Source organism: Lepidothrix coronata, unplaced genomic scaffold (genome assembly GCF_001604755.1).
Source record: "Lepidothrix coronata isolate B3197 unplaced genomic scaffold, Lepidothrix_coronata-1.0 Scaffold21, whole genome shotgun sequence".
Taxonomy (NCBI): domain Eukaryota; kingdom Metazoa; phylum Chordata; class Aves; order Passeriformes; family Pipridae; genus Lepidothrix; species Lepidothrix coronata.
The window spans coordinates 1,116,607-1,142,789 of NW_016690201.1; the positions used below are offsets into that span (position 1 = coordinate 1,116,607).

Consider the following 26,183-nt stretch of genomic DNA (forward strand, 5'->3'; position numbering starts at 1 on the left):
CTTCACATGAACTCTTAAACCCAACCTATAAAGCTGGGTGTCACAATTTCAGTGGAGTTTGTCCCATTTTTGGCCTGCACTTATTCCAGAAAAGTGCACTGCTAGAGAACTCCTGGAGGACTAGACACGTACCTCTGAATCAAAACTGTAAGTCTAAATGAGACATAAGCCCTGACCAGCAGTCAACACTTTTGGCACTGCTGAATCTGTGGCGTAAGTGGTTTTTAGGTTTCTTTACTCAGATTTTATGTTTTGTTTATACTGTCACTAAATAAATCCTACTGCTCACTGTGAGCACCAAGTACTTCCTGAAAAACCTCTCCAAGATCATACCAGCTGTTCGTTATATTGCTTGTTTTAAACAGGCCTACTTTCCAGCATGTATGTTTAGGATCACTTAACCACAGCAAGGCCACACTTTCAGTTTGTGAAGCTCAGAAGTCCTACCATTTGTGCAGGATATTAACTTGATCCTGAAGCTAAGAAAATTCCAGGTGAAGTTTCACAAGGCTGGGAGGAAAAGGTTTTTTGCCTACATTAAGCTCCACGTACTAACACAAATACCACAGCACAGGTATTTTGACCACACCAATAATAATAAACAATAGCTCTGTCTTGTTTATAATAGAGATAAGCGAAGGAGGAGGACAAAGATAGCCCGGGAATTGGTTCAGGAAAAGCTTCACATCCCATCTTCTGTGTAGGTGAGGATGATCAATGGACTTAATTCAAAAGTCAGAGTACCATTCCACAGCCCAATTTATCAAAGAGGTGGGAAAGACTCCACTAATAGATTCAAACAGTACAAAAGAAAACCTTCCTAATTTCAATTAAAGACAGAGACTTCACCAGGGAATAGCAAGTAGTAGGCACTGCCACTTGGAATCAGTGGTGAGAGAGAGGTGGAGAGATGGAGAAACAGGGGAAAGGGAAAGCCTAAAATAAACCACGAGCAGGGAAGTAGAAAAATATCAAAGAATGCAGAATAGAGACTAAAGAGGAGTGCTAAGATGAAGACAACATACAACAGGATGATGAACCAAAGAGCATCAGCTCCAAACTCTTTACTATCTCATCATTTTCAATATCTACACAAAAGTGATCCAGAGAGCACAGAAAATGCACACTACAGAAAAATAAATACTGATTTTACAGTGTGACTGAAACAAGGTACAAAGCCATATAGAACCATATGATGAATGGAAAAACTTTCTCCAGCTCATGTAGAATAAAAAGCAGCTACTTTCAGATAAGTAGCACTATGGTGCTCGATATTGAGATGCAAGGATGCTCTGAACTAAGACGTCTCAAAGTCTCTGCTTGTAAAACAGGCAAATCGACAACCTGACGCAACACAGATAATTAAAAATCGACTCTGTTGAAGAGCTATTTGTTGTGCTGGTGCCACGAGCTCCCTACACTGAATGAGGGAGCCTGTGGGGAAAGAAAAAAAAAGTCCAATAGCACAGGATACAGCACGTAACAGGAATGTTAAAACTGCACAGGGAACCTTATTAGAGAACTGTTTTGAACACTGATAGTATCAAGATGCCTAAAAGCAAGCCCCATAACACAGGTATTTCTCTGCATGAATTAAGTGCAAAAATCTCCAGGTTTTTCTACAGTGGAGAGAGCTACATGTTTTGAACAAAACTTTAAACAGGCATCAATTTATTTGCTAGTTCCATTAGCCACTATTCATTACCATTTGCGAAAACACTGCCAGGAAAGAACACAGAAATGCTGTCAAACTACCTTGATGTGCCCATGCATTTATTTGCTATGCAACCCCGAGTTCAGCACCACTCAGCTTAGAACAGTATACTGAAACAGCACATTTTTCCCAGGGGGGGTGGTGAGGGGTGTGGGGGTGTGGGAAATAAAATCACTATTTATATACTCTGGATTCTGTCATGAAAATGCCAAAGATTAATTTATCATTTTTGGCAGACATGTACCTTATTGCTGCCTCACTCTGGGGAGCAGCTTGATATTTTTGCCCTGCCATTCCACCACTTGACAACAAAGTCAAACCAGCATTTATCAGTTTAGTTGTTAACATGCCTGACATTTCCTACTAGAATTTGTTTACTAGAGCACTTCTTGGTAGAAAAGGAGAAAAAAAAAAAATTCCCAAACACCTCCCCCCCCAACATTTACTTACCCTTTCCTCATGACCAAGAGACTTACAGAGAAACGAGCCCACGTCTGCAAATTTATTTTGACACTAAAAATTTTTTAACTCATTGGACTGAAGCAAAGATATATGGTTAATGAAGCTGTCCTTCCTAAATGAGTTTGCAAAATTCCAACAAAACCCTTTAACTCAGTAATTCTGATTATTCCTTTTTTTTTTTTGGTTGACCATGCTGAGCAATAACTGCATTATGCAGAAAGGCAACCAAACTGCATCAGCTGTATATAAAGCTGGCAGTCATCCCTACAATTTACCTCACTTAACAGAATACATAGAACACTGAAAACACAGCAATTATTTTATTTTTTATTCCCCTGGTCTTCCCAGAGACCAGAACAATGTCTATAAATCTTCCCTGTGGATGAGTTATAAAAACTTTATTTCAGTAACAGGTTAAAATAGATATAATTCATCTGATGTTGTGTAATTGCAATAGAACGTACAAGGCTGTAGTCAGACATGAGCTGAACAGTTTCACTAAGGCGCATCTACTACACAACTGAAAACCAAAGAGTCTCAGGTATTTTAAAATTACAAATTAGCCATTACAAATTAGACATAAATAAAGAGAATAATGCTACAGAGATACTTTTCCCCCCCCCGCTCTGGTAATTCTGCCAAAATACAAATACTAACGAAATACTTCTGTCAACTGCTAAAAGACGTGTTTTTCATGTCACATTTAAATTAAGGACACGAAAGTGTTCTGCCAGTCAAAAACATGCATCAAATCCTAGTACTAGTCTTTCATAGGAAAGTACATTTTTAAAAAGAAAACAAAGTTACTTGAATAGTTACACTATGAACAACATATGAAATCCTGTTGATGTTCAGCAAAAAATGACAATGCTGATAATAGCTAGCACATTGGAGGATTGCCAAAAAAATGCAGACCTTTTTATAAAACCAAGTGTTGTAGGATTAGCAAAGTATTATCTAGTATTTAAGAAATATTTGTACATTCATGTAATGCATTTTCTCATGCTTTCCCTAATTGGTGCTGCTTGCCAAAAGGTCAGTTAAGTTTGGTATTCTACATGCTCAAATTCATGTCTCCTCATAATTAGAAACACCTCCACATTTTTACTACGTGAAACACTTGGACCAATAGGCTGATAAAAAGAGCTTTCAATGTAACATGTTCTAATTGATAAAATTCATTTTATTTTTATGTTTGTACTTTAGATATCAAAAAGCAACACTGCACAAATAATAATAATGGTATTCAGAAGAGCCAGAATTAACAAGATTAAACTATAAAAGTGCTCAGCTTATGAAGCACACTGCTTGCCAGACAGCCAAAAGAAGAATATACAGACAAAAAAAAGTCAGTGACTCCTATGTGCTTTATGTTTCCCTACATATATATTTAGTCACCTGCTGAAGTTGCATTTAGCTCCCAAAACAGACAATAATAGTTCTACCAAGACCTATTTGCTATACAGTAGCTCATTTTTTCAGACCAAAGTTTCCACAATCACCACATTTTCTTCTGAATTGATAGTTAGGCTACTTTAATTTTAGATGTTTTAAAAGTCAGATCTAAAAATCTTTACATACATTCATACATATGTATAAAACACTAAAATCTTAAAAACAGAGCCCTACAAACTGAGGTTCACTGCTTCTGCACTTAACTTGCCACTACTCAGACTATGAATCATTGCAATCATATTGGAGTGTTTGTTCAATTCTTCCTTCTGTAGTTTTACAAGTGCCTCTTTTTCTTCCAAGCGTCCTTCCAACTGGGATTTTTGAACTTCCAGAGAAGATGCCTGAAGAAACAAACAAAATGTTATCATTTCCTCCATTATCAACTGAAAAACACACATAGTACCGTGAAAGCTGAGTGGCCTGGTGGTGAATTTAAGCAAGTAATTAAAAAGCAGTTTTAAAATTACAAGCTTATTTCAGAAATCTCTCTCAGCTGTACGTTTGGTGCACGTGAATGATTACAGCCACTGCCACACTGCAAAATGGGAAAGCACCAACCCCCATGTCCTATTTAATCATCAGAAATGTTCACAGTTAAGCTGTCTACATTTCATTTCAACACTCAGACCAGTAAATATTTACTGAGAACAAGGGAAATATTTGGTATATACTGGATAATATTGCCTGGAGAGATTAGGCTTTTGCTTCCAGGAAATGAAAATACAACAAATGTGTTTGTCAGACTGCCCACTTTGCATGCAAAATGAATCTCTGCCTTGTGAGTTTACATGGAGCCTTACCTGCAGGCAAGGACATGTAGGCTGCACTGAAGTTTGGGGGATTTAGCTGTTTGTGGTTTTATTTTGTTTGTGTGCTTTTTTAAAAAAAACAACCAAAACAAAACAAAACAAAAAAACCACAAACAACCAAAAACATTACCCTGTTAACTTGGCATAGCCAAACTGGTTTCTGTTTTAAAAGAAGACTATTTCTTAGAGATAAAAATATTTTTTATTAGAATTTCAAAGATATAAAAAAAAAAAAAATCAGGTGCATTTTGGTGCATGGATATGTAGTTTAATTCAGGATGTGAGAAAGGAGGGAAAGTAAGCTGATCCACATTTTATATAAATCAAAACTACCAAAGAGGAATATGCTACACTCTCTTATTTAACATTATGCTACAGGTTTGGTGATTTCCCCCCCCCTTCCAAACATTACGTACTCACACATCGTGCCTCATACAGCCTCACTAGAACTAGATCCTGACTTAAAAATCAATAGTTATACAATTAAAATTGAGAGAATTTGCTCGTCCACTACTAGACTAGTATCTTTAGCTACTCTACCAGCAAAATACCCATTTACCAACTCATCGGTTAAACAGATATCTAAAATTCCGGTCTCTAGAATGCAAGTGCAAATAAGTCCTTACCTTGATACTCAGTTCTTTCCTTGCTTGCTCTGTTTTACTTAATTCCTTTCTAAGAATATCAATAGTTTGTTCCATATCTGTTTTTTCTTTCTGTTGAGTTTTCAGTTTTTCTTCCAGAACTTTTATATTCTGTTGCAAGGCTTAAGAAAATGTACACATAAAAAGATTGGTTGCCAAACTTAGAAAACAGGTACTGCATTGCCCTGGGAAACAAGGTGTTTTTTTAATTAATTTTTGTTTTTAGACTCAACATGGCTGCTAATTGAACTACTGAGTAGTGCCACCTACTGCTATATTTTAGCGGTTGCTTCCAGTCATTTGCAGAATAGTTAAATTAAGCTGTTCTAATTTGCAGTTCCTACAGAAAATAGTTATAAAGGCACACTGTAAGAAGATCCTGAAGGGACATATGATGCTGGGCAGAGATTCAGTGAAGTCTGGGAAATCAACTTCATGTATCCTTTGGAAAAAATTAACATTTGTATTTGTTTCATTCAACTATTAAATTACATATCCGTGGCCAACTAAGATTTACAAGTTGCTTAGCGAGATACAGCTGCTTATCTAGAGCCCATAAGAACAACATCTAGTTAATGTGGAGAGTTCTCCAGCTTCAATGACCTTTCAGTAAGTGACTTACTCAATATTTTGCCATCTCTCTCCTGTAGCTGCTGCTGTAATTCTTTTCTGCGATCTTCACTTTCTACCAACTGTGCAGCAGTTCTAAAAGTGCAGAGAAACAAATTTCAATGATCAAAGAGAGAGAGATATGCCATCATTTCCATGTCTAAGAAGCTAGAATGATTTTCGCATTATTTCCAGTCGCTATCGAGAGTTTCAAATCATAAAACCTACGAATGTACAGGGTGTGAGCACAGATAGATCTTATTTCCTTCCCCCCACTCTCCATGGAACAGTCATTGCCCTTCTCTGATTATGGCAGAAACTATCAAAAAGGTTCATTCCTGGAGCTCAAAAACCAGAAACTGTTGCCTTTGATTAACAGCCACGAAGCATTCAAAACACTGACAGAACTGAAATTGTCATTCAACAAAATTCACTGCCATTAGTGATTAGGGATGCTGGGGTTTTAGTAGGCTCCTGAATAGGCAATACCATTAGTAAAACTTGTTTCAGGCATTATTCAGGACATCTGTACATAAAAAACTACCATTCTGAACATCATCTCAATTGTCACCCAATAGTCAAACATGACCAGTCCATAAGATATTGCCATAGCCCATACATAGGTTTGCCTCAGACTTCCAGACTTAGTATAATATTTAGTTTCCACACCCATTTAATATATAGGTACTGTCATCTACCAGCAGCATAGCTGTAACCTGAGCACTTTATGCTCTGTGAAGCTAATCTACTTCTTCAGTGATCAGCTAGCCTAATTTCTAAGGCATATTCTATTTGTCACTTGTTTTGCCTAGCTGGCATTTGCTGTCACTCTTGGTTACTTGTTCATCCACTTTTTATCTACCAGTGTCTAAGCTGCAGCCTCTAGCAAGAGGGAGGGAACTGTATTTCCGTGGTCTCCATTTTATTTGTGGCAGTTCAAGAACATCTCTACAATAACTGCACTTCTGACCTGCCTTTAACGAGGGTCAGCTTTCATCAGAACAGCTCCCCAATTACAATGATCTGCATGTTGAATCTAAGTGTACAAATTTATTCAGTAGCAAACTAATGTATCAGTATCATAATTTTCCATTTGAATCAGAACTCAAGGCAGTGATTTGGACTGCTCTGATTACTGACAAGGCAAGAGCCTGGAAGGATGAAGTGAACTTTGCAAGCAAAATCAAGAAGAGCATTTTATTTCTAAACTGAATACAAGGTCTGCCTATGAGCATGTTTTAAAGGTATCTTCTGAAAATCAATGTATTAAATAAAATCTGTCAAAGAGGAGCCCTATATTCCCTTAGTTACATTGGTGAAATGTTTATCAGACCTCTACTTTAAGCCATCAAAAAAGAAAAATTATAATTAGTCCTCAAGAAGACATAAGTAATGCTAGTTTTATGGTTGAAAAATGATGTTTTATACCACAGACAGAACACCAACCTTCAGTATCTCTAATCTCTAATGTGTTAGTTTAGGATGGTTGGATGTTTTTTTTTCTGATCTGACAACATTAAGAGAAAACTTGCATGAAAATCTTCGGATGATAAAAGCATTTAAAAATTCAACAACTACCAAAAAGACACCTCCTCACTCCCTCAAATGCACCCAAGAACTGGGTCATCCTCTTTCTCTTCCTACTATCACTGAAGTCTGTGGGTATTCCCTCACCACCTTCAACTAATAAAGGAGCAAACAAAATAAACCACCACAGACTCTCACTACTATGGATTCTCATCTAACATAAACATATAGAACAACCCTGAAGCATCTTTGGCCTTCTCTAACTTCGCTTCTCAGATGTTACTTAAAGCACAGTTGAAAATTGAGACTAAAGTGCTATTTAGTTTTACTTTTCAATTTGCTTTAAAAAGACTAGACTGAACTTACCTGTCATTCTGCTGCTCGAGTGATTCATTTAGTTTCTTCATTGCTTCCATTTGTTTATTTAGTGAATTGCATGTAGTCTGTAGATCTTTATAATGTCTTTCAGTTGTTTCATACCTACACATGAAGTATAATTGCTTTTGAAGAGTTTTACTTTAATAGTTTGCAAAAAAACCCCCAACAACTTGACATCATCTGTGCAATCATCCCACTCAAGCTACAAGCAAGGTGTTTTGGGAAAGGGGGGTGTTCAGTTGATGATTTTTTGGGTGGTAGTTAGCTGTGTGTTAATTTTTTTTTTTGTAATGAACATACTTTGAATCATATAATCATTTGGGATGGAAAAGTTGAGTTCACTGAGTCAAACCATTAACCCAGCATTGCCAAGACCACCACTAAACCGTGTCCCTAAATGTCACACCTATGCATCTTTTAGATACCTCCAGGGATGGTGACTCAGCCACTTCCCTGGGCAGCCTGTTCCAATGCTTGACTTGGAAGATTAAAACAAACAAACAAACAAGCTTCAGTGGATCCTTTAGATATCCTTAATTATTAATGATCAGGAAGCAACCTTCTTCCAGCAGAAAACTTAGGAACTGACAAAACATACAAATGCCTTTAGAAATTTATAGAGCTACTCTATAACAGTTTGGGCATGTCAGTCATCTTTTAAGGGACCCTGGGAGTCAGTTCATGACTTCCAGTTGTCTCATGATCCTAAAAACTGAACATACTGAAAACAATGCAGTGTGCATTTAATAGAGGCTTATGAAACAGATCGCATACTCTAAGGAAACATCTTCCTATTTTCCTACCAAAAGAAAAACTCTCTCCCTTGATGTCAGTTATACGATTGTTTTTAAGGAACAGTATATTTGAAGTATGCAAATTGTTTAGAAAGCAAGTTTTTGCTTTGTAAGGACATTGTGAGGATCAGAAAGCTTTGATTTCTACTTTGGAGAATTTAAAGCCTCAGACTGAGGCTGATTTATTTCATGTGACTTAGTCAAATACATGTTCACAAAGTGTATGGCTGCATATAATTCAAGCAAAAATGGAGGCACTTCCACAATGACCATATTATACACTTATTAAAGAAATCTCATCATGGACAAAAGTTTTATACATTTTCCTCCCTCAATGACTCCTTTATTGGCAGCAATAAGCCTTCAAAATTGCCTAATGTAATGCCTGCTCCCATTATTAAGCAAGAAATTTGCTCTCAGTTTTATCAGCTTCTTTGCCTTGCTGACACCTAGTGACAAGACCAGCTCATGAGAGTTGGAAAGTTTACGCCTTTATTCTTCCAAAGCACATTCTAGTTTCTATCTTTATGTACTTCTGTGTCTCATGTGTCCCTTTTTAGCTTCAGATCCTAAAGAAAATAACACTTATAAATAATTCAGGACACACAAGGTGCCAGCTCCCTCCCTAACTCACTTTTACCTAATTTCAGTCAAATTTGCTACTGAATTGATCAAAGATACAAAGTCCTTATGCAGACATACCGTTATTGGCTGCTTCTCCACAATATTTGCAGCATATAATCAAGACAGTGTATAAAATCAAAGACAGACACCGAGAGCATGGTATAATGCCAACAGAAACTAAGCACTGTTAATTCTGTTTCTTAAAGAACAATGCTCTCTTTTATACAAAGTTTGTGCTATTTCCTTAACTGGACCTTCAACATCCATGACTTCAGTTCTCAGTCCATTGAGAGCTGAATGTTAAACTATGTTAGATTTAACATAATAAGTTCTTGAATGACTTAAGTTCACCTCATTGACAAGCATATAGAAGAAAGAAAAAACAGTGAACTTTCCACTTAAAAACATGACTTAGCATGTTATGTTGCTCTTCTAATGTGCTTAATCCAATAAAGGACATCATCAGTCTTTAAACACGAAGTATTTGTTTAGTGATCTTATACGCCTTACCTCTGAAGAAGATCAACAGAGGATTTTTTCAGTATTTCATGTTCTTCAGCAACTGTCTGCAACTTCCTGTTGTGTTGAAAGAGCTGCTCAATATCAGTCTGTGCTCGTTCAGATTCTACCTGCTGAGCTTTCAGCAAATCATCAAGTTCTTCATTTTTTCGTTCTGCATCCTTCAACATTGCAGCCAGAGTTCTTGCCTTTGAATGGAAAGACACACCCCCCACAAATAAAAAACAAAGGAACAAAAAACCACATGCACCATTACCAAGAATTCTTTTTCAGAAGTCACTTTGTAATAGGTATGTTTGAGGCCATAGATCTAACACTAAAATGTCATCACCTACATTAAGAGAACAAATTCTCTCACCTAACTACAAATTAATTTGTTCACTAAATTCCTTTAGCTCCTGTTATAGACAATGTGAGGGAAGAGAGAAGAACAAAGTAAATGATGACACATTTAAACTATGAATTTAGTAATCTGCAGCCCAGTGTTTACTATAACCTTTAAGAGTAGAAATTATTCTGAGTTTTCAATGCACAGCTCAAATACATACCCCACAGAAGCAAGCTTTATTTGAAAGTTCATCTCTGACCAGTGATTAAAAGGCACAAACAGGAAACAGTTCTCCATACACCAGCACATTCTATAGAGAATTTTAGTAAGTGGCTTTATTAATTCTAAAGATTACTACCACTAAATTAACACTAACGGTTAACAAACAATAATCTGTAAAGTAGGTCAGTTTTGTTGACTTCCTTAAGAGGAAGGACATTAAAGAAAACTGTGCCAAAGAACAATTCAGAGGAAAACAGGATGTTTATGATGAAAATTAAGACTGCCCTAACTTGCAAGCATAGCTTACAGATAAGCAGCATAGTTTCCACATGCAATCACAGCTAAAACTACCAAGGCAATTGTTAGTCTCACCTCTGAGTCCCAGAGGGAAGCTCCTGCTACTTACCTCGGACTCAGCCTGGGCTCTCTGACATCGGTACTGAGCCATCAGCCTATCAGCCTGAGCCAGAGCTACGGCCTTGGCTTCCAAAAGGTCTTGCAGCCTGGCTTCTTTGGACTGTATGTAGGAAGAGCATTTTTCATTAACATTTTCTGAATGTACAGACTGCAAGGCACCCACACATGCCAGGTTGTACTCACTGCTAATGCCGACAGCTTCTGCTCATAGACGTCCATGATGTCAGAGATCCTCAGGTCAGCCAACGGCTCCTTCATCTGTGGAAATGTTTTCCAGTTACTGCTACTGTAAATCTGCATGTACTTAAGAGAGGTAATAGCTGTAAGCTTTGTAAGCTCCACCTGTCCATTAGCTTTTTGAATTCCTATTTTCACATCTGAGACTATCTGCTCCAATACATCCACCTGACTCTTGGGGAAAGTTCATGACTAATTGAACTAGTTAGGCTTAATAGGAGTCATCTGCAGTAGGCTGTCAGTCCAGCACTATAAAAAGGTAAAATCATCACTCAAATTGTTCCCTTTGGTCTAATCTTTGCTGCAGAATTAGCAGTCCCCTCATAGGACACCTAAAGTAATATGCCCTAACATTCACAGCACAAATGCTTATGGCTAAAACTCCTTGTTCATACTCCATAGCTTTCTGGCCCAGCAAAGTTGTTCTGACAGGATATTATCCAGAACAGAACTTATTATGTTAACCCAATGACTTACTAGACAAAATTCACCATATATGGCACAACAAATCCTAAGTGTTTATTAAAATATATGCCTGAGTCAAGTGAGAATGCTACTTTGGGATTTTGGGATATTTTATCTTAGGAAGTGCTACTAAACACCACTTTTGAGCAGCTGTTCATATATGCTGATGTATGACCAAGTGCAAACTATGCCAGCTGTTCATACATTGAACACCTACTGAAAAGTTACCATTTCTGCAACATTTTGAACCATTATGTAAGAACTTTTTTGCATATTAACAGGAGGCCCCACGTAGCTCCAGCTGTCAGCTCATTTTTCTGTCCCTAAAGTACAAAACAAGTAGTTTATTTTCCTACTTGCAAACTTAAAATATCCAAAAGGACATAGAGATGATTACCATAAGATGGTAAGTTCCTTTCATTCTCTCTGTACAGTAATACAATGAAAAGTGTTCTCTCAATTATGTTTTTACACACATTTGAGCTTCACACAACATACAAAGCACACATAGAAATGAAGTACTGGATATTTAAAGTGAATGTGTATATTGATTTTTAAGGGAAGGTTCTACTAATTAGAAGGTCTAAGAAAAGCATCACTCAACAATTCATCAACAACTTTCTTCCCTAAAAAAAAAAAAATGGAAGCAGCTTTACGAACTGTCACAACACTGGAAGCTTCTGCTCTAGTAGCTGTTTAGGCACCTGTGGCTGCTTTGATTTACATGAATATAAACACAGCAATGCACCCACAGACTGTCACGTGCAGTCCTGGAAAGGACGATCAATGGGAGCATCCAGTGGAAGAGTAAAAAATAAGTCAATGAAGACTCATTTGACCTTTTTCATTATTATTCTGGCAACTCACTGGAACTGGTAGCTCATCGAGTTCCAGTTTTATCACTTACAAAAAAGCGATGAGAGTTGCAAAGCTAAGGCTGGAGGCAATCCCACTAATACAGATGTCAAGCTGTTATCAAGAAACTTTCTATTCATTTTCCCAATTTGCATACTGTTCTTTCAAGCCAAAAGAAAACAGAATCAACAATCCATCACTCAGTCTGAAGCAGCTACAAAGCAGCTAACTTGCTTTGAACAGAAAACAGAAAGAGGAGATATGTTCAGTATCTGATAGCACGGCCCACAACGCCGCACACAGTATGCGGTGCTCGTTTGAGCGTCTCACTCGTGGTGCACGTTGCTGCAGAGGGAAGTAAAAACTGTCTTCTGAAATAATAACAGTGCCTTTCCAAGAAGGCCATAAAAACTGAACTGCAAATGCTAGAGTCAGCTACAGCCAACAAAAGGAAAATGCTGGTAGGTGTGTTTAGGCGTACAAGAGGTGCACCACACTTTTCTAAAGCAGCACAGCATCTCCTCTTGATTACAGGCTATTTCTCAGGAAGCAGAGGGAGGAGGCTCCTTGTATGTGTCCCGGTGAGTCCAGGCAGCTGGATTATATCTGACTCCTGCCTTCACATCTGACAGCTAAGAAGAGCATAGGCAACCCCACTGGAGAAAGGGACCTCAGTAAGGAGTCCAAGATTCTGATGTAGCTCAAAGTAAAATCACTGAATTTTGCTCAGGAGCTCAGTAAAAAGAAGCACATTCTAAGCAGACAGCAACCTAAACCAAACGCACCTGATACACACATGGCAGACTGACACTTGGATTTTAATTTCCATCCCTCCTAGTAAAAAGAGTGGCAAATATTTAACAAGGGTATACAAATTCTACCAACCTCTAGTCCAGAGTGAAGTTTTTGTATTAATTCCTGAATATTTGAAGCTGTGGATTCATCACTTGAAGGACGGGATGAAGAACACCTCACCGAAGTAATGTTGGTCACAGGGGCCTGCATTTGGATTCTTTTTGCTGCATGTTCTGTTTCTTGTTGTCTGTAGGCATTATTTGCTGCAATGCTTTCACCAAGCCTGTATAAACATAAAGGCTATTACTGACACAATCTGCATTGCAAGGACTGAAGAGGAGAACAATTTCATAACAAAATTAACTTCTTTTTAATGGAAAACAGATCAGAGTCACATTTGCGTTATCACAGAACATTAAGATGTGTATCAGACATCTGCCCAAACTGTCCAAATATACGGAGAGTAGGGAAAAAAAAAAAAAAAGAGTATTATGGCTGACCTTTACAGACAAATGCAGAATCTCATCAGAAAGGGCATGGTGCTCAGCTCTTTTCGAGCAGAACAGATCATGCCTCTTATGAGCCCGCAAAACAGGTTATTTTACCTGTTATTCAACTTAACTAGGCCACTGTTTGTCTCAATGAAGACAGAGAAGGTATTAAGGAAGCATTTTTATTAGGCATAAAAACAAGAAGATTGAATCATGAAAAAGCAGAATGCTGCCAATAAACCTTAGTTTTCCCTTCTCTGCGATTCTATTTTGCATGCAGCACACTGAATTTTCTAAGTTTTAACCAAAATTTAAGTACGCAGATAAAAGTGCAATCTGTTAAAATTTGTATAGGGAAGAGAACTCAAGAGTTCAGAAAAAAAGTAATTACAGTATCTATAATCCAGTGTCTGTATGCAATTTGTGGTTGGTATTTTCAAGGCAGCTACTAATGACAAGTTCCAAGTAAAAAAGAATGATAAATCAAAACAACTGATTTTAGAGGCACCAGTTAAAACTTTTTTCCTCTTGATAAATTCCTTAATTACTAAGCTATTCCAGCCACTTCATTGAAGTGCTGTCTCAATTGCTTCCTAAGTGAACCCAAAGCCTATTTTTAACCTGCATTTATAGACATATTATTTGGCTATTCCATTGTCTAACTCCAGACATATTTGATTGCACAGATCCTTCATTATTCCAGCCAGACTATTTGTTACTGGCCATTATGAAGATGTTTCCTAGATCAACCAAATCATGTAATTATAGAACAATTAAGGTTGAAAGGGGCCCATCAACAGACCACCTAGTTCAACTCTTCTGCTCTAAGCAGGTTGCACAGGACTGTAGTATTCATAAAAACAGCACTGATGTTTTCAGGGTGAACACAATTTTAGACTCTTATTACTGTGTTCTTATCACTGGGCTACTTCTGGGTTATGATGGAAACAGTAAGATTTCCTGGGGTGTGGGAGGATTTTCATTTGTTTTCTGAACCAAAAAACCACAGCAAGGCCAATTGCCATGATTTGGTTGGGTCATCTTCCTTTACTTTTCCCCCCATATAAGTAGTAATTCAATCACTGTTCCAAGATAAGCTGGTTATGCTACAAATCTTTCACTTGAGAAAAGCAGCTCAAATGCCAAAGAGGCATCTGATTTGGAAGTTCTTTCAAACAATTTCCGTTTTTGTTTTTAAAAAGCTCTAACAAAAAAGGAAGACGTTTCAGATTAGTTTCCTAGGTTGCAAAGACTGATACAATTTAAAACCTTTTTTTTTTTTTTAAATTTTATTACATCTACAGAAATAAGGACTATCAAACAGAGTTTGTCAATATTTTTCCCTTATTTAGGCCACCTTAAATACTTAAATACCTGAACCATATACCTACCATCTGACTGTGTCTTACCTAATCTGCTGTTTCTTGGAAGCTACTGCAAAAGGGTGAGCAAAACTACAGGAACTGAAGAACTACAGGTCTGACAAAGTTCAGTAGAGAGAGAAATCTGACAGCCAGAATATTAGATGTACCCTAAGTAAAAAGTTCCAAGCACAGACTTCAGGCAAATGAATGCTGGGGGATAGGAGTCAGTCACTACTATGCTCCCTAGGATCTGATGTAAAATGAATGCCATCAGCATTTAGACTCTTCCTCTCGCTTCCAAGATCACTACTGTCTCATAACTGCACAAAAGGAAAAGATAGCTATTCTAAAGTTTCTGTCTCTGATGAGCTGAAAATAGTACTCCAGAAACCATGAATATCACTAAGCTCATAAAAATATGAAATCTAACCAGACTCTCCAGAAATAGACTTACACTATGGCAGGAAAATCTGGTAAGGGTGCAGCCTCAAACAGTATTCCAAGTCCCACTTGGACTTGCTCTCTATGGTTTGATGTTAAAGCAAATGTCAAAGGCGTAATCAAGCGTTGATCCTAAAAAAGATAGTTTGGTCAAAACAAAATATAGCAGTCAACAACAACAAAACCTCTCCTACCAAACACAAACTACCAAAACATCACAATATCAAGGCCCATGAGCACAGAAATGTTTTATTCAAAACTTAAGCTACCTCCTTAAAGTTTGCCCTTCTAAGTTTCTGAGCCTGAAGTCAATGGAAGACAAGTGATTTTAAAAATTGTTTACACTTCTGAGTATTTAAAAACAAGTTTTCCCATTAAAGTCAACAGAACAGGTGAAGAGACTACTTAATTCCCTCAAGTTTTCAAGTTCTTGATTTTCAACATAAAGTGTGACAAGCTAAAGTTTTATAAATATTCATTGAGAACTGTAAAACTCATTCTTACCCATCAAACTACACAATTCCCATTCCTGAAAGAAAAATCTCCAAAAGAACAAGAAGTGTTTGATTGTCTGGATTGCTTTTCCATCATTATTAAGGCATCATCTGACCAACAGGTATCAGAAACTGTTATAACCATGCAAAGTCCCAAAGTAACGTACATATTTAATAGTAACCAACACCACTAATAATTATATTATTGTGATAGGTTTTTTTCTACTTTGCTCCATTTAAACTGCAGTCCTAACACAGTCTTAAAAGGATAATTCTTACCAGAGAGCTAAAGTATGATCTCACATGCATTACTGAAATAAATGATTGAAGGAGAAGCAAACTGCTCTTATTTTAGAAGAATTAACAGTGAAATAACCTTTAAGAATTGTGCACTGGGGATTATATTTTCCTAGAAGTTTCATCACTTCAGAGAGAAGCATGCAAAACATTCAGAACTGTAGTGCAGTGACACTTTCCTTCAGATACATTTCATGAGACATTTTAAAATCATACCTGTAAAATTTTGTAGAAGCTGACCTCCATACCAGGTACATCCTGCTTCAATCTGCTCATGAGCTCAAGTGTTTTCAAAATAATATCAGCAGCAAGTTTGCTTTTAAGACATCCAAGCAGAAAAGCAAATTGGGTGGAAATAAAAGCAAGATTTGTCAAATCAGCACTGACAAATAAATTCAGTCAATTTAAAAAAAAATTAATAAATATCTTCACAAAGAAATTAAATATGTCTAGCAAGGCAACAATGCCAAAACCAAAGAGACCACATTGAGTTCCTTGGACACGCTCCTAAGTTTCTCCAGCATGCCAAGGATGGCAACAGTGAAGACCAAAAAAATCACTTCCAAGTCGAAAGTGAGGAAGGTTTAATTGTAGGTCCAATTATATTTCACTGGGCTTTGGCTGTGTAATTCTTAGTTAAATCAACATTCAGGTTCATGACACTGAGCTGAAGGAACGTGTATTTCATTTTTAGTGCAATAATTTCCTCCAATAGTAATGTGTGATATTTTTGAACTCTGATTGCATAAAATCAAAACGAGAAATTAGATGCCATGAACCAGTTCTAGTAAGCCTCTACTTGGACAAGCTTGAACTACTGCATGAGGTTTAAGGTCACTGTTCCACATATGTGGATCTCCAGCTTATGCCAACTGAATGTTTAAGCTAGGTTTTACTTACTGAACTGACCAGCAACATTACCTTCTCTTCCCACAAAAATACTCAGTTATATTTAATACCAGTATTGATTTGTATGCATTTAAGTGGTACTTTCAACTATCATATACTTTCCACTGGTATCACAACTCTCATACAAGTCTTGCTAAATTAGATTTTAGATAAACGTGTGTCCTCACCACATTTTAGAGTCCACTACTTTCGTCCCAAAGCCAGTATCAATCCCACTGTAAGTAAACTGGTGTTCTATTAGACACGTGCATTGGCTGGCAGTGAGTACCTTCGAGACATGCATTTTCAGTGTGTCATCTCTACAGAGCAGTAGACAGAGTTAAGAATAAATTCAATATACCAATGCTTAGGTATTGGCACCAAAAGGCAGCATTTTCTAATACTAAAGGACACAAAAGATAGTGCATCAAAGCACAAGAGCCTCCAAAAATTCTTTTAAAACTCAACTACACAAGCCACTTAAATCATGCTTAACTCACAACCCAAGCAAGCTTCAGTTTTCAATTAACACATACACTTACAAGGGAAACCACAATAAAATCGATGGCATAAAGAAACATAGTGAATAAGAGGCAGTGACCAGGCAGTCCCTAGAAGGGAGTTAGCAAAGAGACTTCTTCACAGAACTCAAGCTTAGATGAAGGACTACATCCTGCAGTTATGTCCTCCTTACTAAACTTACTGTGAACACTAAGGACTCAACGAGGAGCGTAAAACTATCATTCCACACTATTTTTCCTTGTTTCACTCATCTAAATTTATGTCATATTTGTCTGGAAGCTGCACTTGACTTAGCCAGGCAACAGTACTATACTGATCAAGATGGCCAACCAAACCCCCATTGCAATTTCAACAGAAAACACTCTTCTTTGTTTTTGATCTGCAAAGTGCTTCTGAACTTTGCAACAGCCACAACGTTTTATCCTGCACCACTGTATTACAAAGTAATTTCGCAGCAGTTAGAAAGCTACTTAAGATCTACCAAGACAAGAGTCTTAAGTAAAATTAGGGCAGTTATTGTCATTAGAAGCCATTACAGTGACCCAAGATGGACGTATCTTGTAACATCTTAGAGATCATGGTGGAGGAATAACAAATTAGCTGCCAATAAACACATAAAAAGGATATTTGTCAGGACATTAATAGCCTTGACCATTCTTTCACACTTTTTCTTCACTGATAGCTCATCCACAATCTGTTCTGGCATCTGAAGATGATCAAGAAGAACAGGCAGCAAAAGATCCACAAAGTGTTCAGCTGAGACGCTGTTCCCATTGTTAATAACATCCTGTAATAAAGATATTTTGTGTCAATATTTAAAAGTACAGCACAAGGAAGCCAAGCTTACTCTTCTACTTCCTAGAAAGCAATTCTGATAGTTTTCTATCTACCTCATGACTTCATGAACCGCCATATTTTCCACTTACAACAATGACATATTTCTAAAATACAGCATGCCTTTAAAAGAACAGTTGTTTTACAAAGTATGTTTATTTCAACACAATTTCTTTACAAAGAAGTTTTCTTCAGGTATTTTTTTACGTGCTATTTCTCAAGTCAAATTCCAATAGTTGTTTAAATGTAATTTAAAAATAGAGCTCTACGAAGCTCTTTAAACTCAATTATCGGTCTTGGTACCTCAAAAATCTCTCTGAACAGTTGCAGTGATAGAACTGAACAGTCTTCAGAGCCTTCCAATGGCTGGTTTGACAAGTGCACCAATGCAACAGATGGTTCAAAAGTCTTTGAGCGAGTCACAAATCTGGTGCTTCCAGAGCCCGGGAAGCCAGACGGTTCCAGTATTGCCTGCCGCAGGGTGTGACGCAGTTCCGCCACGGAACAGAAGGCAAGCAGCAGCTCCAAGATCTGTGTGAAGTGAATAAGAGTTCAAATGCTGTTAAGTCAAGAACTTGCACAGAAATTGCGACTCCCATAGCACAAGTCTAAAGAGGTATGTAAGTTCTGTGCAACTCCTTTTAGCATTTTGAAGTTTTCTGAAGAATAGCTTTCCTTCCTTAAAGCCAAGCCAGCAGCAGAAACACAGTTTATTTTATTGGGGAAGGCTTGTACAGTATTGAGTGTATTGCTTTCCCTTCTTTCTTAAAGAGTATGACTGCTGGCTAGTGATTTGGTAAGCAGGAGAAATGCATCTACACTCAGAATGAAGAAAGTTATGGAAGTGAAAACATTCTGAGACATGAACAGATGCACCCGTCTGCTCCTTCTCTAAATAAACCCAATAAACAACAACAATCACACAGAAATATTAGCATTTATTATTAACTAGGATGTGTAACACATTCATAAATAGAAGCTTAAGATGTGTTTCACAGATGTGTTCAGCCCCAAAATTTTCATATTTTAGCCTTAGCAATAGATAGCCAATGGTTCATTTATGTAAGGTGGTAGTGAGACAAACCCGAATGGAACAGTTTACTGCTTAAACAGATGTAGCATCAATTTGTTCAACTAAGGTGAGAACATTTACTCTTAAATCTTTGAAATTAGCATCAGGGTTCCCTGATCATCAGTTGAAGTCTGAGTAGTATTGATTCAAGTTTTAGACACTGACTTGGGTACACTCTGCATTTCTGGTAGATCCCAAAATTTCTTATTAGCTGAAGCACAGAAGGTGGTTTTGTTGGCTCTTTTATGTCTGTTGCCTGAAAGCAGACACACATTATCTGGCAAAAAAAAAAGCCATTACAAATTCAACCTGACAGCCTTTTGAATAACTAGAAAATATAAACTTGGTGAATATTCCAGGTCATTTAAGAGTCCTGAAGTCAATGTATTTCATTATCAACTCTTGTGCACAAGGAAACTACTTAGGAAGAAGAGGAACTAGATTAGGAGTTGTACCCTCTTAGCCTTTAACTGAGAAAGCATAAATACCTTAGATGATGAATCAGGATCCCTTCCATGAAGAAGATCTAATACTTGACCGAGGCAAGAGGTAAAGTGCTCGTATCTACAGCATGCATAGAGGAGAAAAAATATAAAAATAAAATTGAAATTTCACCACAAACATTTATACTGAGCGGTGAATGCGAGTGCCCTATTCCCCTTCTTACTCCCAGACACTTCAAGTACAGTTACAGTTTTGATAATGTAAATTCTATTTGAAATAGAATAAGCTTTAAAAATATTCTAAGAATGAAAGCAAATTCCTTAAAATAAGCCAAGATTTTTCATCTCTTTTTATGGCTTGATTCAGATTGAAAATCAGCAACTAAATTCTGCTAGCTGAATTTGCACAACCACTAGTCAACCTCTCCACAGAACTGCTCTATAACACCCCCACTCATGTAAAGTTATTACTTCTCACAATCTCTACCATACTATTCCACTTCAAGATGATATAGCACTGTAAAAGGCAAGATCAAGTTGCCTGACTACCAATACTGTCCAGACAAACAATTACAGAATACACTATTCAATATTCCTTAAGTGACAATGAAAAAAGCAGACTTCAATTCACACTTCTGTGTGAAACCATAACCCAACAACCCTTTAGGTTCAGATACAGCAGTTATAATCAACTATTCAAAAAGCATCTAGGGATTTTTTCCCTCCAATGTTTGGTTCAGAATTCAAAGAGCATACAGCAAAGAAACTGAACTAGAGCTTAGGAAAAATAACTTATTCTTTTAGGAAATTAAGCCATACCTGGTAAGATAATCTGCAATTTTGGGGTTCTTCATAAGATCCATGAGTAGATCAACAGAGTATTTTCTTGTTAGAGTACCATCTCCATTTACAACAATATTGAATATTAACTGAAATGTTTGATGGATATTTCGAGCATGAAAGAGCTGAAAGGAAGAAGAAAGTTATGTACAGGCACATACTTTGCAGGGTCTCTTGCTTATTAAAACTAGCTGGAATTAGAATTTAATTTGGCCAGTGTGGCAATTAGTTTTATCTACAATTTAAGAATAGAATAGACTTCAAAGTATCACTTACTTTTTCTCCTACTTCTTCATTTAGGGTAAGGCTTGATAATACTGAAAGTGCAAACACGACCATAGTCAAACTGCTGTGGGCCAGGAAGCTTATTAAGGTACGATAGAAACTCTTCACATTATTCTAAAGCAAAAAGGAGAAACATAGGTATTATAAAACCTCCAAATTTACAGATATTACGTATTTATAAATAAGCCATACAAATCATGAATAAAACAAAAAATAAGTAACTCTTGCCCTTAAGGCAAAGAACCATGACATAAAAACAAAACTCTTACCAAAGATTTTATCTGACTTTGAATAGACAAGTTGTGACGACAGAGATTTGCCAGGAGTCCCAAACATGGTATTGTTAACTCATCTTCGGTGGATTGACTTAAAAGAAAAGTCCAAAAGATGTTTTTATTAAAGTATCTAGAATTTAATTACAAGAAATTGTAGGGTGAGAGACCGGGGGACTGGGTGGTTGGAGGACTTTTAATTTTTTGGGTTTTGAGGGGCACTTGTTTTTTAATTAGATACCATTCTACCAAGCAAAGCAAAATTCAGATTGTAATCCCCACAGTGTGGGCAGCTTTTAACTGGGTACACCTGAAGAAAGCCCCAAAGTATCAGAGATTAATGCTATCAAAGGTCATTTATTGCATATACTTCTAATACTCACTAGACTTCTCACAAGGACACTTGAATAAAGTTTTTATTAAGCTAACAAATATGCTCCTAGTGACAAGCATGAATTTTCCCCGGCTCTTCTCTTTGTTAGCTTCCTGCTCCCAGAGGTGTAGGGGTGGGCTAAGAGGTCAATTATTATTCCATCACCCAAAGTCCCACAACCACTGCATTAAACAATCTGAAACAACATGGTTTTCAAAGAAAAGTCTGTTAACTTCAGAGAAATAAATGCCACAGCTCACTCTGGAGACCAGGTTAGTACAATATGCTGTATGCCTTCAGAAAGTTTAGAAGCTCAGCTTGCTATTTCCCATAAGAGAAGACAACCGAGTACACACTTACACGTGGTGCGTTAGAAATGAAATTAATTCATCGATGTTGGTGCCAGCACAGAAGACTGGAACATTGTAGGTTAGCCTCTGCAGCAACTGAATACCCTGAGGAAATAAACAGCTATTCACTCTTTCCTATAGCATCTCACTGAGGAACGTTACAAGTTACAGAAGCTAAAACCAAAAGGACAAATAACAAGACACCACAACTGAATTAGTTTTCAGACTCTAATGCTAACACAACAATTACACAAGCTGCTGCAAGCACATTGAGTAACATCCTACTGCGCTGATGTACTTATTGAAGCCCAAAGAGATTAGTAAGGTTTTATTTTGACAGAGGAGTTACCTTTTCAGACCATCCAATTCTCCCCTTTGCCTCACCAGCAAGTTCTCCACCGTCAGTGAGGACGGGGTTTTGTCCTATTCAGAGGTCTAGAAGTCTCATCATAATCCAAAAAGTACGTTGCAACGTCTTGCAGAAAGGATGCTCATAGAAAAACAGATCTGCTCTAAAGACTGCCAGTAGATCTAATGGTAGCAAAGTCCTTCATATAGCACTCTTTTGGTACATAAATGAGTTAATGGAAGTTAATATATTCAGATATGACAAGAATCACAGCACAGGTTAGCAGCTGAAACAAAATCTAAGTGTTTCAAGGTCTTATTGGATCTATTTGGCAACTACAACATCTCTCCTACTGATGGGTCAATCACTTGGATCCCCAAGTTGTGGTACTCCTAGTGCTTTGAGATATACACAAACCACGAGAAAAGTGTTCTTTACTGGATGCCTGACTCATTTTCCACTGAACAAGGGCAACAGCATTACTAGAAAATTCATTTTCTGCTTTTCCACTCCATAAAGAGAGATGTGACCACAGGCAACCAGCAAGCACTTGCTAAAAGCTCAGAACCACACAGGACAAAATCTGTGCATATTTTAAAAAAAAGCAAAACCAAAAACCCTTTAAGGAAAGGTTAAAATCAGTGAGGTCAAACTGGGAGATGTCAGACATTCACTGTAAGCTTCTGTAAGTACAGCCCCCTGGCATTCACTGGCAGGTGGCACTGACCAGAAGGAAGGAGGCCAGATATGCCCTGCAAAATTTCCATGAAAACAGGCAGCCACAGCTTTCCTTGCACTCCTTCACAGTCACCTGCCAAAGTATTAGATAAAACAATCTCCAGGCTTTTGTTACGAACATTAGGAGAAATAACCCAATACCACACCTAAGACTTTTCCTGAACACATTATTTCAGATAGGGCTTTTGGAGGGTTATTATATGCATACAGTATAATGTATATCATGCAACAGTAGCTAAATATCATTAAGCATTAGTTCCTGTTACCTGTAATAAGAGCGGGTCGCTAAGGTTAGTAGAACTCCGATGAACCACTCCTGCCAGCACGCTGGTCAGATTGTAGGTGTCCTGCAGAGCTTCTCTGGTCTCGTTGTCTGAAGCTAGAATTTAAGAATTATTAGCAAAACCCCCTATCTAATAGCAAAAGCAACTGTTGTATTAGCTACCAATTTAAGCAGAAGCCAAAGTCAAGTAGACTAAAACTGATAACTTGATAGGGTTTCTAGCAATAGCTAAATAAAAAAAAAGCCAGTTCTACTTAGGAACTGGAAAAGATGTAGCAAACAAGGATGACATGCAGGTAAAGCAATAGATCAGCTGGAGGAGGACTAATTCTTAAAATTTTCCAGAAGCAAACTCAGCAAATATTTTACAGTAACTGTTCCAAAAACATAAAAGAAAGCTCAGAGAGGCTCAAACTCCATGAATCAGAGATGATAAACAAGTGATCACCCCAAAAGACTCAAGTCTGAAATAACCACTCATACATGATGAGAAACTAAGCATTGAAGAGATAATTTTTCCCCACCTACGTATATTGTGCTCTGAGCACAGAGTTCCCAGGACAATGAAGTCCCACTTCTGTGAAATGGAGGGGAAAAAAACAAACAAAAACGTCATCTCAAGAGACAAGTAAGAGGCAGTAGAATCTATTTTGTAATTGGGAAACTTGAGGCACACAGACCCAAGCTATAGGAGAGCCCAAACTGCCACCCTGCCAACACTCTGGTGGGAGAGGTAAACTGAAGTGATGACAGTTGTTGATGTAACGTGGCTTCTCCCTATCCTTGCATCCAGGCAGGTCTCTCACTTCTTTAAAAAGTTAGTCTGTTCAAGCTCCGAAAATAAAGGACAAGAGAATAATTCCTCATCCTACCCAGTGAGGAAACAAATTCTGACAAGCACAGTCATTGTAATTTCACAGTGATGACTTGAAATCTGCTTCTCATGGAGATTCAACATCTTAACAGGTGTCTCAGCCAAGCACTCCACCACAACGAAAAATACTTCATCTTTCACACCTAAAGCTTATCTTCCAAGAAATCCATCACCTCCACCACAGAATCAGCCCCTGTCTTATCTTCCCTTACCCAGACAAAAGATAAAAAGTTCAGATGCAAACCTTACCTAGTTGTGATAGCAAAGTAACCACAGACAAGGTCAGAGATGGGTTTATATTAGTGTCCTCAAGGAGCTCCACAAGGCAACTGAGACATTCACTAGGTAGAATCTGGTTTGAAGCAAATAACCGTGTAAGCTTCAGTCCAGAGATAACCTGGAGATGAAAGGGGAAAAATAACCTCAACTGAAACAAAGTAATTCACATAGAAGTCAAAGCAGAGAGTTGTATTAAATAGATTTTGCCCTATATGACAAACTGAGAATACAAGTGCAACTCTACTGAGGCATTTGTATTCACATCTGCGGAAAAAAAAACGTTCTGAAAAAAATCTGGTTTTCATTCCTGTGGATGTGTTCCCTTTACTCTTGGAAAGTACTAGATTTATTTATTTTGAAAGTACAACCAAACAGATTGCTCAACACAAACATTTAGCAATCAGCTTTCAGCTGAGCCCAACAGCCTGCTTCCTAAGGATGTGTACAGGAACCCAAAGGTGCCACTCCACAGGAAGAGAAGCAGCAGCAGTCAGTGCTGTTTTGGGAGCACTCTGTGACTGAGATGAAAAAAGTGGAACCTGGGTTCAGGGAACCCTATACAAGAAGATGCCCAAAATGATACATGTGCACATCAATACCGGCAGACACAATTTGTATTTTACATAACAGAGACACATAATGTTGAGTTTGCACATTCCCTGTGTATCTCTTTACAAGGGACACAAACAAGAAAGCAAAGTGAGATGCTAACTCTCATACAAACGTTTCAGAGATTAAAAAAATAAATCTGAATTTGAAAAAGGTACCTTGCAGATGAAGTAATTCAGCCAATGGCCAACACAAGGGTTGTACACAAGGCTGTACCTGGAGGTCAGGGAAATGCACTGGCCTACCCTCTGAGCAAAAAACACATTGGAATACGTGCTGCATGGAACTGGCAAACTCCAGATACAAGACCAGTTCATCATTCAAACTCTGTTTTTTAGGACGTTAAAACAAATGATCCTTGTGGGTCAGAATTCTGGGGATATTAAAAAAAACAAAAGTCCCTCGTAAGACACGCTACATGCTTGCCCTGAGTGTTTAAAAGCATACTGCACACATCGGCAAACACACTGTAAACACACGAACACACCACAAAGCATTATAACAAAGGACACCACAGCCACCCCCAAGCCCCGCTCCCACCGCGCCTCGGCACTCCCACCTCCAGGCTGCGCTGCAGGAGCGCGGCGTTGTGCGGTGTCTTGGCGGCGCGGTACTGCGTGGCTGCCAGGAGCAGGGCCTTCATGCAGCCCTGGGCGTCCATGGCGGAGCAGCCCCTCAGACGCTCCGCACTCCACTATAACTCGCATTTCCCGCCGCCGCCGCCATTTTGACGCAGCGGCCACTGAGCGGGACCGGCCGCCGGCGCCGCGGGGCACGACGGGAGACGCCGCCGCCGCCATCTTGCTTAAGGGAGACGGGGTGGGCCCCAGCAGGAGTCGAGGGTGGAGCGGGGGAGATCCAGGGAATGCAGCGGCTTGGGTTAATGACACCGGTTTCAGGGCTAACGTGCGGCTGAGGCGGTGTAGAGAGAGATTCTTCCTAAGCGGAGTTGTATGGGGTTGGGGTGAGCTGTCTTCCAAACCCCCAACCTCTGGAGGGCAGCCTCGGGATTGCAGCTGCCGCCGGTTCCCACCTGCGCCCACAGCCACGTTTCGCTTTGCTACTGCCTGACTTTTCCTCTCCCACTGGGGTGGGCTCCATCCCGGGGAGCAGCCAGGACCCCCTCCTGGGCCCCTCCGGCCTCTCCCGTGGGAAGGGGAAACCTTGGTGGGGTACTGGCGGCGGCGGGGATCGAACCTGCTGCTTGTCCGCCTCGCACGCTGCCCGCCCC

At 38.5% G+C, this 26,183-nt stretch overlaps 1 protein-coding gene across 2 annotated transcripts; it reads right to left on the minus strand.

The window, feature by feature from the left end:
* Positions 1 to 2,304: 2,304 nt before the first annotated feature.
* Positions 2,305 to 25,716, minus strand: KIAA1524 (KIAA1524 ortholog). Of its 2 annotated transcripts, XM_017808057.1 has the most exons (21): positions 25,512 to 25,715; positions 24,314 to 24,461; positions 23,174 to 23,286; positions 21,831 to 21,925; positions 21,095 to 21,191; positions 20,817 to 20,939; positions 20,520 to 20,665; positions 19,746 to 19,821; positions 18,489 to 18,716; positions 17,979 to 18,138; positions 17,018 to 17,159; positions 16,158 to 16,257; positions 15,164 to 15,282; positions 12,945 to 13,137; positions 10,686 to 10,760; positions 10,492 to 10,602; positions 9,527 to 9,723; positions 7,587 to 7,700; positions 5,707 to 5,789; positions 5,067 to 5,206; positions 2,305 to 3,972 (listed from the first exon to the last, which is right to left on the minus strand). In XM_017808057.1, exons 1-21 carry the CDS (start codon positions 25,611 to 25,613, stop codon positions 3,802 to 3,804), a joined length of 2,733 nt encoding a protein of 910 aa, XP_017663546.1. In that variant the 5' UTR covers positions 25,614 to 25,715; the 3' UTR covers positions 2,305 to 3,801. The 2 variants fall into 2 exon arrangements, with proteins under 2 accessions (XP_017663546.1, XP_017663547.1); XM_017808058.1 differs by lacking the exons at positions 2,305 to 3,972; positions 5,067 to 5,206; positions 5,707 to 5,789; positions 7,587 to 7,700 and having other exon boundaries at positions 9,522 to 9,723; positions 17,018 to 17,161; positions 17,981 to 18,138; positions 25,512 to 25,716.
* Positions 25,717 to 26,183: the final 467 nt, after the last annotated feature.